Below are 17249 nucleotides of genomic sequence, written 5' to 3'. Positions count from 1 at the left end.
TTAAACAATACTTTTCTTTCACTTTAGTGGGTGAGAATGTTCTATTCTTAGACTATGCCTTTGATTGACTCATTCAATTACCACCACAATTATCCGTGTAGGCAAGGCAGTTATGTCAAAAATGTTATTCACTACATTTATCAATATTATTCAACAGCAGATATTTTCTTAATAAAAATATGATTCCTTAATACTTTTATTGCCAATACACATTAAGAACCTGAAACACTCAGATCACTAAAGTCAGCCTTATTGTGTCTGACATCAGATAACAAAATTAAAAATAAAAAGACTAAGTCCATCACAGAGCTCTTAAGGAAACTTATTCACAATTCCTTCATAATTTAAAATACATTTTAGGCCAAAATCATATGATCCTTCCTTCTAAGTTTATAATTCTCCCTTGAATGAGATAAAAAGAGATCATTTGAAAGAATATGAAATTTGAAGTTTCTGTTATAGATTGCATAATTATGGGAAGTGAAAGTGTACAAAAATAAAGTGACTGGTAAAAGTCCAAAGAGGATTGTAAACATAACCATGTACAGCTATAAAAATGATTTTAAAATAGTTAATTATTGCCTAAGGCCTATAGACATTAAGATAAGACTCTAAAGAAAAACAGTACCCAATCAATCTACAGGATGCATGCCTCCAGGCACTAACATACTAGCATTTAAATTCCTTAATTTATATTTACATGTACACAATTTTGTTTGATTTTATAAAATTAGGAAAATGCAGTTATCATTCTAAACATTGCAAGTAATTCATATCTTTTTGCTCCTGAAACTAAAAAAAAGACTTCTAATATCTGAAATTATGGTTAGTCTCTAAAAGGTCTCAATTAATTAAAAAAACTCACTTGTGTAACTGGAGTATAATTTAGCTAATCTCCACTTAATTATATGCTTATTTTTGTTTTCTGGCACCAAGAATGTTGCATTTCTGTGATATTTCCATTTTATATATTTTAATAAGTTATCACCTTGAACCGTGCAGGGCTGAAGTATTTCCTTGATTACTGTCTTTTATATATTTATACATAATTATATACATGAGTTATATTTATAATTTACATAAAATATAGTGAGAGATTTTAAACATCTGTGAACTTAAGCATTATATTACAGAAACTAATTCTTCAGGGTGATTTTGTATATTTCAATTAAATGTTCAAATTCACATGTATAGATATTAGAACTTAACCCAGAGGTAAATAAAGGCAAACAACAAAAGGGTGGATTATCTGTCAACATTGTATTCTAGAGCAAAGTAAGACTAAGGGTTATATAAAGAATGGTAAGCAATATTCAGCTGAAGCCTCCTGAGAGTTAGTTGCAAGAGAAGAAAATAAGTAAGAAATATAATACAAAGAGAAGAAAAAGATGCATCTTAAAAGGTAATATTTTATTTAATGGGTATATTTTTTCATTTATTCATTAATCTCACATTTCATTAGATTGATAACTAACTTTTAGGTCCTAAATTAAAAGTGGAAAAATATAGTAAAAATCTATCCTTTGTTATTGTGATCTTCTCTCTGCAGATTTTTTTCCCCTTGAAATTGTCACCTCTTCCCACCCCTTTAGATTGTAAATTTCTGGAGACCAACAGGAACTCTATTTCTATTCTTGTATATCCCTAATACCTTGCATAGTGGCTTACACAATGCAAGGATTTAGTAAACGATTGTTGTACTGAACTAAAATACTCTTTTTAAAAGTGGAAATCAGGGAATTTTTTAAGATTCATCTTCAATATCTCTAGTTACACCTGTAATCAAATAGATTAACTTACAATGAATAAAGTTGTACTCTATTTAAAATCCTGACAGGACAAGAATATAAAGACAAGTGAAGATGAAACATGAAAGTTCTAGAATAATAAAATATATATGTAAAAAATACCTATCACATAAATGGAGACAAAACTATTTCTTTATAAAATTAATATTGTTGAATTTGAATACAAGGGGGTCATTAAGTATAATGAATTTAAACATATCTTCAAAAGATTTTGCTTCAGTTAGCCAGTCAACAAGCATTTATTAAACACATTCTGTGTCAGATGCTATAGCTGAGTGCTTGGGATACAAAGAATGGCAAATACAACATTTTCACACTCTAGCAGGGAACACCACACGCAAACAAAAAAAACAAACCCTTCTTACATGTAAGATATTAACCGAGTAAGTAGAAAGTAATCTCATATACTGAAAAAGGAAGAAAATGCTGCATACTACATAATGTATGCAAGTACTATATTGTTTAAACATAAGAATAAGGGTATAACAATGCTTATTTAAATGGTAAATTGTGCTGAGAAAAAGAAAATTCACCTCAACTAACTCTCCCTCTAATTTCTTTTTTTTTTTTCATTTTGGAGGGGGGAGAGCAGGGCAATTGGGGTTAAGTGACTTGCCCAAGCTCACAAGGCTAGTAAGTGTTAAGTGTCTGAGGCCACATTTGAACTCAGGTCCTCCTGACTCCAGGGCTGGTGCTCTATTCACCGCGACACCTAGCCACCCCTAAAACAATTTTTAATATGAACAGAAGAGAAAAGAAGGAAGTTCAGAAGGAAGCACAGACAAATAGGACAGTTTGGGAAGGAACACAATTATTATATTTCAAAAACATGTGGAAGAAATTGAAGTTTTCAAATACTATCCTTTTGTGTTGTATTTTGTATATAGAAAAGCTCTTTTTGGTGGGAAGGTGGACTGTTTAAGTTCCGAATAGAAATATTAAATTAAAAAGAAAAAAAGAAAAAGCTCCCAATACTTTGCAGGCCTAGTTTGAACTTGAGTGCTGTTCATATGCACTCCAAAAGATAGTGCTCTATCCCACTGAACAATATTGTAGGAGTAACTTTCCCCTGGGATCTGTATGATTAAATGTATCTTTGGAGAAAAAATAAATAAAATGAAGGGTTTGGAATTGATGGACTCTGAAATCTCTTCTAACTCTAGGTCTATAATCCTACAATTAGTACTTAGAGTGGGTAGAGAAAATAAGAACATCTTACAGTGAGATTGAGAAACTATTACATAATGGATAGAAGATAGACCTTGGAATCAGGAAACTTGGATTCAGGTATGCTTCTGACACATACTGTGTGTGACCCTAGACAAGTGTCTTACTCCCCCAAAATGAGACCTCCCCCTCCATAATTTTCTAAACCTTTTACAGCTCTACATAAATGCTAGATCTTCTTTCTAGTCCTTGTACAAATCCATGTTCTCCTCCTTATCACCATAATCTTTATTATTATTATTATTATTGTTAGGCAATTCTCCAAAAATATAAATTGCAGAGAAGTCACAAATCTACATGTGTAGAGGAAGTTTCCTTCCTTGGACTTTCCTACATTAATGAAATAAGAGGTCTGGATAAAAAAAAAAGAGCATATATCAATAATGGGAAATTTATACTACAAATAGGGTAGGCAAAAGATAAATAAGCAACTTTTCATCAGAGAAAGTAAGGATAAAATGGGTATAAGTAGAGACTCTCTTAGGCATAAAAACAGAATTTTCCAACTGTATTTTTTCCACAAAGGTGTCAAACTAAAACACTTTTATTGTTATGATATTTATTGTTCCTTTAAAAAATGTCTTCTTTACTTGAGTTTTAATGAACATTAGTTATAATATTCATTTCACTTTAATGAGATTGGTACCATGAATTGTCATCAAACAAGTGAAAGAGTAGTAGAGTGCAATGGAAAGGCACATAGTGGACATGAGCAGATTGCAACATATAACCAATGTAGAAATTTTTTTAAAAGAGTAAAATATATGATCAGGGAAATTAAGAAGAGATGTATTAGTCACATGGTGAATGTAAGGATAACAGGTGGACAATCTGAATGCTTCACTGGTAGCCTCATGATGTCATAAGAAAGTGGGAAAAGCTTCTAATGTGTTGGATGGATCTTCTTTGGCCAACAGGAAAAACAGACAAGAGTTAGGTGGGTTTGGTAGGGATGGATAGGCTGTAATCTGCATTATCAGAGGGAACATCCAAATGGATGAAATCAGAGATCCATTTGCATATCTCTAAGCCTAGTAGAGAGCTTGTATTAATGCTGCTTTTCTGATGTAGCCTACAATTTTAAGAGGCAGTGAGGTACAGTAGAAAGATTGCAGGACTTAAGAGTCAGAAAACCTAGGTTTAAATGCCAGTCTTGTCATTAATTGGTATTATGACTGTGGGCAGGTCACTTAACCTCTCTGAACCTGTCTTTTTTTTTTACTAAAAAAAATGGAGATGATAATAATAACCAACACTATTCACCTCATAAGATTAGTTGTGGGTAAAGCTTTCTGTAAGCACCTTAAAGTCCCATGTAAATATAAACTCATTAAAAAACAAACTAAATTGAATGAAAATTTTCCCATGACAGCCACTTAGAAATACTTTAAATAATGTTGCCATTTTGGTCAAGTATTTAATGGATAATGCTTCTATTTCAAGATGTTCTTTACACTTTATTAGTGATTTCCTAAAGTATTTTAAGTCAGTGTGGAGTTTAAAATATTTCTTTACTAGGATGGTGGGAGAGGATGACTCCTCTTACTATCTATGGGACACTGGTTGAGTCATTTGATTGTTTTAGACTTGTTTTTTCATCTTATAAAACAAAGAGGTTAGATATGATAACCTTGGGGATCCCTTCTTCTACTCTAAATCTATGATTCTGTGATCAGTATGTTCAGTAAGATAATACCTAAAATCAAGAAAATAATCATCACAATTTTTGCTGAAAGTTTATAGAAAAGTCAAATCACTTTACAAGGATAGGCTACAGGAAGTTTTTTTTTTATTTCTCTGAACAAGTTATTTCATTTCTTCATGGACATGGGAATAGAGGTAGGAAAGTGAGATAAATTACTTATCCTGAATGTAAAAATACAAATAGAACACAATTTAACTCATTGCTATTATTATATTTGAACCACACCTTTTGTAATTCAGCCCTAAAATATTTTGATAGCAAGAATTTCTATATTTTGTAGTGTTTTTTTTTTAACCATGGAAGTGGATTTTCATAGGTTAGCTACTATAGCTAAAATTTAAGGGAATCGATTGAAATGAAAAATAATGTTCCTATTCCTATTATTATTTTAGACTCATAGAGCACCCTTCTTTAAAGAGCTATAGTGATCCAAGGTTGGAATTCCAAAATTGTGATAATGAGCAAATTAGGATAGACAGAAACCAGTGGTTTCCAATTGTAATAAAAAGTGCTGTAAAAAATTTAAATGCAAGTTGATAAATGACAGAAGATAAATATTGAGATTTTTATAGTAATCTAGTCTCCTAACAATCAGACCTGGCTTAAGTCTCACCATTGACCCATACTTACCTAAGTCATTTAACCTCTCTGTATTCTATACAATCTCTGAAGACTAAGTTATGGAAAAGTTTCTGATCTACATCGACAGACGCATTTTCCACATCTGAGAGTCCCCGGTACAAATGAAATCACAAGTCCCTATCCCAACCCTGATTCTGATACTCTATGATTAAATCACAACTGGTTTCATTTACTAGTTGATTGACAGTACAATGAGGTCAAGTAGTAAAAGAAAACTGAACTGTGTACTTATCTTAAGGAAACTTAAATCTAAAGTAAGATAGAGTAATGAAAGAACAGTACATCTGTGTTAAAATCATATATCTTGTTATGAATCAAACAGAATTTCCTGGACTAAAAATAAATATACTCTTAAAAATGACAATTACATCATAACTAGCATGAAAGTTCTGAGCCTCAAATCTTTCAAAGTGGAATACTTAAAGTTTGTTAATCATGTATCTTTACTTCTGACTATGATCCAGAACACAAAATACAAACAATTCCAGGATTTCCATTTGTTTTGAATGACTATAATTAGTACTTCCAGCTTTTAGTAGGGACATTGACAAAGTATTTGGGGGTTCAGAAAAACTAGTTGAGGTGTACAATTGTTCTTCTTTTGGTCTCTAAAAACAGGTAAAAAAAAGACTTTTTTTTGGTCCAGACACATGATTTCATTGGTATAGATAGAGAACTCCTAGTGCGGAAACTGTCCCTATCAATTTTTGTACTACTTAAAACACAAAATATGTGTTTTCTATAATGAAACAACATTTAGAGAGGCAGCATGGCATAGTCAATAGGGAGCTTTAAGGTTTAGAGTCAAGAAGAATTGGATTCAAACTCCTCTTCTAAAATACTGTGTGACCCCTAGGTAAGTCATTTCAACTCTGAAGATCCTTCTCTTAAATCATAAGATGCTGATGTGCTTTGGTCAGAGGGAGTTTTCTCACTAGGAATTCCCTACACAAGTCCAGGGAAAGTGGCAGGGGAAGGATACAGGGCAGCACCAAAATAGAATTTATTTTATCTTGTATATTTTCACATATCCACTACCCAAAACAATCCTCATACATTCTGTAGCCTATACAAATTATCTTTTGTGTGACAGATGCTGTACCTCTATCCTGTTTCTGCCTCCTTCAACTAATGATATTTTGCCTGCTGTCATATAGCTAGGATTTGAACCCAAGTCTCCAAATTCTACACTCCAAATTCAGTGTTCTTTTCACTCTACCACAATGTTCTTTAGACATACAGAGGAGAGGCATTTTCTCACAGTTCACTTCATGATATTACCCAGTAAATTAACTGAGGCCCAATGTAGAACCTCACCTTCCTTCTAAGACTTTTGCTGGGTTAGGGTTGAAATTTGTACCATGTTACCAAATGTGCAAGGCTAAATTCTAAAAAAAATTTTTAAATTAAATTTGGTAAAATGAATCTAAATAAGGATGAATGGAAAGAAAATAGCAGTAATAAAAAATGAGAAAAATCTATAAACATGGATACTTATGTCTACTTTCTAATCTTTGTAAAGTTTTCATAAGAATGAACCACACATGTATCCAGAATATACTTAATGGAAAAAACAGAGTGTAGGGAATTCCTAGGCAGGCTTTCAGAAAAAAATCTCCTCAGAAGATTCACTCTCTAAAATCACAAGTGACTCAAAAATACAGCGAATACAAGATGCCATTACTGCAAATAATTATTTAACTTGTTAAAGCAAAATGTGGCCTTTGGGGTTGTCCTTAGACAAGTAATATCTCATGCATATTGAGGACATAGAAAATATCTTGCTGAATACAACCACCATAGAGATAATAGTTTAGTGACCTCTTAGAGGTAAAGAAGGAGATAGGTGCTCATCAAAGTTGCTCAACACTATCATGGAATGCACACTGTACAAGATCTAAATAGAAGAGATTTTAAAAAGTAAATAGTGAAAGTCCTACAAATATTTAATGTTTGAGGATGACAAGTGCTGACTGCATCAAATTCCAGAACATTACAAAGCTCCTTCAATGGAAATAATGATCACTCAAGAGATTGGTCTAATACTAAAACTCCATACAAATATGAGTTATTTCCTCCTTTTAAACACCCCATCTGACTGACATAACATTCTTTCTTTAAAAATGTGTCCTTGATTACCATATAAAAAAATACATTTCAGACATTACCAGGAAAGTGACACATTATAGTAGGGGAGGCAGAATCAAATGAAATATGAAAAATTTTAACAATATAAATACCTATACATTTCTAACTCAAGGCAATTAACAACATATCAAAAGTGACTAAAGAATTTCAAGTGATTTTAAAAGTACATCTCCACTGATAATGGACATTTATATAGTATTTTAACACTTAAAGTGTTTTATACTGCTCATTTCACATCATGCCATAAAAAACAATTATCTCATGACACTGAACTTATAAAGATGACTTTGTCATAATAAGATTATTCCCATTATTCCATTTACATCAAAATTTACAAAAAATTACAAAAAACAGAAAAAGTTTGGGGTATTACATATTTTCTTAACTAAGCAAAAAAAATTATCTAGTAAATAAGGCAATTGTTCATGTCTAAGTGATTTTCCCCTCTTTAGGTATATCAAGTACAATTTTAACATTAGGTAACATCTATTCTTGTAAATAATTAGTATAGAGACTTTTATGACATCTAAGAACAACTGCTTAGAATCACAGGATCCTAAGATGTAGAGAAAATATGAACCTAAGAGGCCAACTAATCCAAAACCCTTGGCTTATATACTATCTAGATTATTTGGTTCTCACTAGAGTTTCTCATAATTTATGTGGCAGTCAGAGTATATTATCTTTTCTTTTGAGGTCTTTTCTTAGACAACTGGATATTAGAGATTCAGAGTCATCCTATGGACCTAATATGTTTTTTTTCACTCCAATAAGTCTACTGGAAGCTTACAATATATTGTGCTACTGTTTCAGAATACATTGACTCCTTTCAGGAGGTTTCTTCTTTTTTTTAACCTTACAAAAAAGTACTACAGCAAAGAGTAATTCTCTAAGTCCTTAACAACTAGAAAAAAATGGGATATGCAAGTAATGTTCTTTAACTGCAAAGTATTAGAATAACATTCTGATCTGTGTTATGCCTGGTTAGCAAACAGTAAGAAAATACTTTTGGGGGGACTTAATAAAGCAGCTATTGATGAGAGATTTTTCTTAGTTAACTTTGTAAAGTGACCAGGAAGATGCTTCTAAACATACGGGCTTTTAGTGCATATACACATATACCAGAGGGAACCATGATACCTGTCAAGTCCATTTGAACTGAAGTTGGACAGCTTCCACCCATTCTACACTATCCTTTCCTTCCTACAAACTCCAGCATTTAATGTCACATATTTTCATTTAACTTTGAAGTTTCTAAAGGATTTTCCCCAGAACAACTTTGTGAGGGAGGCAATGTTTGACTTAGGGCCATTGATATTTACAAAGTTCCTTTGTTATATTACTTTATTTCTTTGGGGTTAGTTTCATCATCTGTGAAATGCAGGAGAGTTTAGGAGGATCTTTAAGGTCCTTTCCAACTCTTAATCCAGGATCCTGTGGCTGGTAGGAGAAAAGAAGAGTGTTGTTGTTGAGTTTTTTCCAGTTGTATTCAGCTCTTCATGACTCCCTTTGGGGGTTTTGTTGGCAAAGACACTAGAGTGATTTGCCATTTCTTTCTCCGGTTTATTTTACAGATAAGGAAAGTGAGGCAAATAGGGTTAAGGGACTTGCCGAGGGTCACACAGCTAGTAAGTGTCTAAGGCCAGATTTGAACTCAGGAATCTTCCTGACTTCAGGCCCAGCACTCTATTCATTGTACCATGCAATTGCCAACAGAAGACTAGCCACAGTCAAAAAAACCACAGAAGTCAAGAAAACCATGAAAGCCAAGAAAAGAAAAAGTATCAAGGATGAAAGGGTCAACCAAAGTTACAAGGAGGTCAAGGAAAATGAAGAATCAGAGAAGATACTAGATAAGGCAATTAGATTGTCATTGGTTGACCTTTGAGAAAACAGTTTTCAGAAGAGTGCTGATTGCACATATTACAGTAGAAATATTTGAGAAGTGAGTGAGGGGCGATAAAGAAGGAAAACATCAAGTTGATATCACTTTCAACAATTTGGGTAGAAAAAAGAGACAAAGATACAAACAATAATTCATGCAGAGAACAGGGTCAAATGATGGTTTATTGCTTAAATCCTTCTACAGTGATCTGAACACCATATAAAATTTTCAGATAACTTTTATTAAATTTATAGTATAATAATATGATTCAGGGCAAAAGGGAACAAATTGTACTTCTGGAAGACTGCTTCTGAGAAGAAAATGTTTTCCCCAAATAACTATACTTCAGACTAAAAGTAATTCCTCTCAGTGGAACAGAAGCTGAATTGCACAGCTTTAGGAAGTGAGGTTTTGTTAAGCACATCACCGAAACATGCAGCTTTTAAAACAACATATGATGTACCACGAAAAAACAACAACAACCCCCCTACTGGTGTTTACATCTTTAGTAGACTGATATTTAGAAAAAATTTGGAAACAAAAATACCACGTTACTATTTCTTTCACAAATTTAAATATTATAAGGGATCTGATCATATCTCATATTCTTTTTATTAAATTAAATTTAAAAGGATTTATTTCTATCAGTTTGCTTTATCACTCAGAATCGTAGAAAGCTGAGTTCTTTACTCACTCTATAAATAATGATCCAGATTCAACATTGGTACTCAATATTAATTACAGGCTTCCTTCATAATTAGCAAGCACATCTCAGGTATTAAACAATTTAAATTCAAAGTATTTATTAAGCATCTACTATATGCAAAGGAATATGTTAGGGAAGACACAAATTTTAGATAATAACAACAAAAATAAGTACTTCAAGTCTGTCCCCTTTCCAAAACTGTCAGTAAAAGGAATGGGAGAGATAGGATGGTAGCCACACAGTAGCAGAAGCATCAAGGGACTTTTTTCTTTCTTTTAGGTTTAGGAACAACTAACTAGGTATTTATTAAAACAGGAAGAAGCCAATGGACAGATATTGAAAATGCAATATGTATATGGGATGACAGGTAGCAAGTAGGATTAGTTTTATGGATGCCTCTTCCTTTGAGACAGGAAAGGAGGAAACATGATACACCAGGTTAGCTTTCCATCAAAAATGATGATGTAAAACATTATTGCTTAAATAACATGCACTAAGAAAAGAAAATATTATCATTGGTATTAGATTTTGAAGACAGAATAACAGCTGACAAATTGAATATCCAAAACACTGTAGCAGCCTTATGAACTAACATGTTTTTTTCTGTTTGTTTTTAAAGTTAACAGAAACTTTGGCAACCATACTTCTCTAGGAACGATAAAGAATATTTAAAAATGTTCCACAGAATTTCTAGCATCCCAGAAAAACCCATAATTATAGATTGACTTATTGTGAACTGGAGCAGCAGCAGTAGCAGCAGCAACAAGAAAACAGTAATACTACAATGGCTAGCATTTATATCACACTTAACTCTGTTAAGCACAAGCACTGTGATAAGCACTTTACAAATATTATCTCATTTAATCCTCACAATAGTCCCAAGAGATAGATACTATTATTATCACCATTTTATAGGAAACCAAGGCAAACAGAGGTTAAGTGACTTGTCCTGGGTCACACAGCTGGCAAGTATCTGAGACCAAATTTAAATTCAGGTTTTTGGGACCCCAGGCCCAGTGTTCTATCCACTGCACCACCTAGCTACCTCTGAGTCTTAATATTTAAATTGAAAGTACACTAGAATGTCCTACTAATTCTTTTTTTTTTTTAATTTTTGGGGGGCATTTGGGGTTGTGACTTGCCCAAAATCACACGGCTAATAAGTGTGCCAAGTATCTGAGGCTGGATTTGAACTCAGGTCCTCCTGACTCCAGGGCCAGTGCTCTATTCACTGTACCACCTAGCCACTCCATATCCTGATAATTCTAAAGTACATTTTGACATTAGAGATTGGTAATATATTTTAAAAGTCTCTAATGCTCTGAAATACTTTCTCCTTCACAGTTGCCTACTTCATATTAGTTTTGCTAGTTATTATTCCTCAAAAACAAAACAAAACAAAACTCCAAGTCATGTTACATATAAACTAAAAAAACCCCTGCAAATGCTATTTATTCTGGTGAAACTTTCTTTTTTTTAAGAATTCAGTTTAATTCAACCTAACAAGCATTTTTATTAAATGCTGGCTGGCAATGTGATAGGTATTGAAATGAAAAACACAAAACCAAAAAGGAAATAGTTTCTTTTTCCAGGAATTAATATCCTGCTGGCATGTCATCAGTTTGATAATAATGTTTTACTAATTTAAAATATATTTGGGTCAAGTAAAATTCCAGTTAAATTCACCTAATATTTTTATTCATTTCATACTATTTTCCCATCCTGCCTTCTTATCATGATAGGCCTTCATTTAAGTTGTACCTAATAATTAATTTAAAAATTAACTAATTAACCCTTTTTCCTTCTTCAACTTGGTTTCTTTATACTTAAACATTAAATTTAAAATACATCCCCAAAACTGACATGCTCATAAATTATCATAAATTTGATACTGCCTTAACCATTAACCCAATTAGTAACAAAATGAATCTTAACCAAAATACTCTTTGTGATTACTAAAAAATTTATCTTGCTTATAGATCAAAATCCTAACTTTACAAAAAAATTGACTATGCTTCTCTTAGGTCAATATGATTTCTGCAATACAAAGCAAATTTCTGGTAGAAAGTACTTTCCCTTTTCCCCTGCTCATGATCTTTCACCAAAATGAAAAATGAAGTCTGTAAATTTTTACCTAACCTAAATGATCTTTAAAATTACTTGAAAACATGAAATACCAAATAAAATCAGTACTTGTTGTACAAACTGCAAGGTAAAATTTATCACATACTTGGTTTAACAAAGATGGAAATCTGTACTAGAAAGACCTAATAAGGCAAAGTTTGAAAACAGCTATTGTTTTAGTTTTCCTAAAAAAAACCCAAAGTTGTGGAGAGACAACATGGGAAGGTAGACAGAGAGCCAATCTAAAAGTCAGGAAGACCTGGGTTTAAGTCTTGCCTCTTACACATATAGGTTGTGTGAACCTGGGTAAGTCATTTAATCTTTTAGTGCCAGAGGTGCCAAACTCATCCCTCATGTAGCCAGTAAAACTACAGAATACAGCCAGAACCTGATTAAACTGCAATTAGGAAATGTTCAACAAAACAAATCAAAATATAATCCAATGTAGATAATGTTAATTTGTGGTTTTCTAAGTCAACATGTACAGCAGGAATCCATTTCTATTTGTCACTAATGCTCTAGGCTACTCTCTACAACCATAAGGTATAGAGATGATGATGACCTATGTTGTTGCTATAGTTTAGTCTTGTCAAACTCTTCTAGACCCCCAGGTCATTTCCTTCTCCAGAGGATTAGGGAGAATAGAGATTAAGTAATTTTCTAATAAGTATCTGAGGCTGGATTTGAACTCAGGTCTTCCTGATTTCTAATACTAATACAATTAGTACTCTAGCCATTGAGCCCTCTGGCTACTTCCCAAGAACTTCATTAATCCCAGAGAATTTTCTCACTTAGAGCTTCCTATTCCAATGAAAGCATAGGCCCAAATCCTCTTCTCTATATTTGATTTTCCTAATCCCAGAGTATTTTAAATGGAAAAATATTTCTGGAATTAACATGTTACTTTTCTGTTTAAAATGGAATTGCAGTTTCATTTATACAATGCAATTCAATTTAGCCTTTCAAAGACTAGGGTTTTAATATCTCTATCAAGTGACAATGAGATCTGCCATTTTGTAATAACTTATTCATTAACATTTAATTCATAGCTCTTATTAGATCACAATTCTGATCATTTACTTTCAAATAGATCAAAATTTTTAAAGAATGTAGTGGAAAAGAGGAAAATCTTTCTGAGGTAGTAGCTTCATTTCATCATATACAATTTTAGGCTTCTATTTGTAGACATTTCTGATGCTACTTTTTTGTATATAAGGGCTGTCACTAAGCTGTTACTTCAAATTATATGACTGAGGAAAGTCAGGTGCTTTTTTTTTTTTTAGTAGCAAAGTGTTATCAGTGAAATTTAACAAAAGGGCAAACTGAGATAATTCTTTGAGCAAGATAACATTTATTAGCAGGGGCATGATACCTGTCAATAAATTACAATTAAAGACCCTGAGCAAAAGGACAGTTCCCTTTTTAAAGGTTTTGGGGAGTACAGAACAAGGAACAGAATGAGGTAGATGGCATCACGAGACTGAGGGGAACATGATTGGTTACAAAGCTGAGGCATAGAGAATGACATGATTGCTTGGAAGTCTGGTAATGGGGGTTAGCAATGATCCCTTTCTTCTCTAGACTTTAGACTAAGAAGTGCTCATTATTGGAGTCCCAGCACAAGATCAAAAAATAACACACCAGTCCTTTTTGGAGAGCAAGCCAGACATCCTTGAAGGATGGCTTAGTGGTGTAAAGATACTAGACCTGACTCCCTTGCATTCACGTGCAAACTCCCATCCACCCAGGTTAGCTAAATTCTTTGAGGCAAGAATAGATCAATGATTACCAGGAGAGCTAGATTTCTAAAATTAACCTACTACAGGCCTGCTGAATTCTAAACTAAGTATCAAGAAATTAACTTCACAAAATATCATTTAATCATTTCACTTTCCTTTTCATAAAATATACAGTTAACTTCTTGTTTTCAGTATAGAGTCCAACTACTTTATTTTTTAAAAATTAATTTTTACTTTTTGACATTCACTCCCATAAGCTTTTGAGTTTTAAATTTTCTCCACCTCTCTAATATTTCCCCCCTCCCCAAGATGGTGTGCAATCTGATATAGGCTCTACATATACATACTTATTAAACATTTTCACATTAGCCCAACTACTTTAGACTAGCTCATAGGATCACAGATTTAGAGCCCTCTATAATTTTGTCCCATCCTACCCATCTGAATTTATTTTCAATTAGGCTGGTTTCACTACATTTGTAATTTTAATTTCTGTTCCTTTGTTTATGGTGTTTTCCCTGTACGAAATGCCAACCTTCTCTTTTCCAAATACATAAATATTTCTTATCCTTCAAGAAAAAGTCTAACTACCTCTAAATCACATTAAGTTCTCTCCGCTTCTGAGACCTCCTAATATGTAATCTGTACTACTCCCTTTCTATGGTACATAACTTTTTCACTGTTTAGGCCTCATCTTTCCATCTGGACTATAAATTGGGAGACTTTCCATAATCCTGAGACCATGTCCCTTTTCTTTTGTACACCTCATAGTGCTCTAAATATATAGTACATGTTTAAAAAAATACTCAAACAGAACTGAATTGACCATACCATGTTTTTTCTTTATGTCTTTATCGATAGTGCTTTACTACACAAAACACATTCTATAAGATCAATGATTGACTGCTTAAGCCCCCCTGCTCAACTCCATAAAATAACTAAGAACTGGAATTAGCCTGTGCATATCAATAACATTAAAAACAACAACAACAAAGACCTGTTTACTGGTGATTTTTGTAAATGTGTTTATGGTAATGTTCATTTAAAAAAAAAACAAACTCGCCAAACATGCTTTGCTAACATTTTCTTTTCTTCATTACTTGGCAAACAAAACTATATGATCTAAACAACAATAGCAAAGCACCTGCAAAAACCCTCTGTAATTTTCTTTTTAAAAAGTGATATTTTGTTTTGATACAAGATATTTTCCAGCAAGTACCCAAACAAACTCTTCCTTAAAAAAATATTTTCAGGGTGGCCAGGTGGCACCTGTAAGTAAGAGTGCTGGCCCTAGCATAAGGAGACCTGGGATCGGTTCCGGCCTCAGATACTCGGCACCCACACAAAAATAACTGGCCATGTAACCTTGAGCAAGTTACTTAACCCCGATTGCTTTTAAAAAAAATTTTCCTTGAAAAAAGTTGTTTTACTAATAGAAAGGTAGTCTATGTCCTTTAACTTTCTGTCAGTATTCTTCATTCTGGTAATCTATACACATAAACTTAAGACTATAAACAAGTTTACTTTGGTAGACTACCCAACCCAGTATGGGGTGGATAATCATGTATCCAAATCAATATCATATTCTCTAAATTCTCTAAAGAGCATTAATGAAATTAATTTTCTGTTTATTATCCCAAATTAAAATGAAATATTTGCTTTCACACAGATGCAAGAGTTACTACTAAATACTCAACTATAAAATGACATTGTCATTCAAGAACTACATTCAAATGTAAATATTTTATACAATTCAGGTTCTAGAATCCACAGACTAGCTCTAAGTGATGCTGACAAAGCATGTGAAAAGATTAACCTCTCATTTTCCTAAGTGGCCATATGTTGGTGGACAAATAAAGGTTTGAAATATAATTCTAAAAGCAATAAAAAAACAACCACCAACTTTCTCTCTTATTTGTAGTTCCAAACAGACTAAGAATTAAAAATGAGATGCTATTCTGACAGACTATTCAAAACTCATCTACTGTAGAATGTTTGGCTATAAATATTTTCATGCTAAAAAACTGACATTCCACTATAGATAGAGGATGATGATAAATCTTCTATTTGAAAGATCAACTATGTTTCTTCACACAAAAATCAATATCAAAGAATCAGGTTTGACCAGATATCTGAGGAAATGAGATAACCTGAAACATGACCACACACCATAAATACTACACTCATGGCACATAACAGATGGTAAAAAGAAGAAGGCAATTAAAATTATGAGGAGAAAATGTGCTTTTTTAAAAAGTCTTGTTAGTGACATTGACTATAATAGAAATAAATGCACACTCAATAAATAAATGATACTCAAAGGCCACTTCCCCTCTTAAATATATCAAGGTATTCAATTAAATCTCTTAATTATTAATAATGCACTTTACTCCCAAGTAAGTGTAATTATAAAATTTAAAATTTTGCTCTGTGCTCATATAAAAATACTTTAACAAAAAAAGGGGTTCTGAAGACCTTTGTCTTGGTAAAAACAAGTATCTATTTTAGCATTAGAAATCAGTTGGAAAACTAAGCATAGAAAAATTTATCACAAGGGAAAAATTACTTACTACTGAGCACAGTCAATCAACTGATATTCATTAGATCTCTCGTAGCAGGCTTTCACACCTTCATCTTGCCAAAGTGTTTTAGTATGTTCATAAAATTCCTAAAAGTAAACACAAGAAAGATATTAAGGATGTGAGATAGAATAAAAATGCTGCCATTCCCACAAATCTATCCCAAATAATAAACTATTACATTTTTCATAGAGAAAAGCTGCTTTCATTGATTAGCACTTTGATTCAGCACATACACTGTGTACCACGGTATACTAGGTATTGTGGGAAGGAAATGTATTCTGCATAATTTTAAGTTTGTAATTTAGATATAACATAAAAGTAAAATGATAATATAAAATAAATTGTAATAATGTTAATAATAAATAAATGTTAAATGAGCTGCATAGGTGCTTAATAAATGCTCATGATTAACTGCCAGTCTTTATCGCAGGGAGTCCATGGCTTATTTCATGTAAATCCCTTGTGTATGAAAATTCAACCTAGGATTATCTTTCTTACTTCCTACTGCTATCCTTGGGATTTCATTTTCATAAAGTAATAAAATTTTAGAGAGCTTGAAGGAACCTTAGAGACTATCTAGTAGTCTAATCTCTTCATTTTATAGATGAGGAAACTGAAGCTCAGAGAGATCAAACACCTTGGCAAAGATAAAGAGCAGAACGGAGCCTCGAGCTCCCATGTCC

General features: G+C 32.7%; 1 protein-coding gene across 5 annotated transcripts in view; it reads right to left on the bottom strand.

The window, feature by feature from the left end:
- Positions 1–17249, bottom strand: part of GNAS (GNAS complex locus) — a 320342-nt gene that overhangs the window by 31134 nt on the left and 271959 nt on the right. For all 5 annotated transcript variants that reach the window (XM_069072480.1, XM_069072483.1, XM_069072481.1 and 2 more), the window contains exon 5: positions 16555–16652. In XM_069072480.1, the coding sequence (XP_068928581.1) occupies positions 16555–16652 (98 nt within the window). The remainder of the gene's footprint in view (positions 1–16554; positions 16653–17249) is intronic.

This window comes from Petaurus breviceps, unplaced genomic scaffold, assembly GCF_028583685.1.
Source record: "Petaurus breviceps papuanus isolate PSGF00001 unplaced genomic scaffold, PetGlider_PUasm1.0 90847, whole genome shotgun sequence".
Lineage (NCBI taxonomy): Eukaryota > Metazoa > Chordata > Mammalia > Diprotodontia > Petauridae > Petaurus > Petaurus breviceps.
This window is presented reverse-complemented; position numbering and strand designations above follow the sequence as displayed.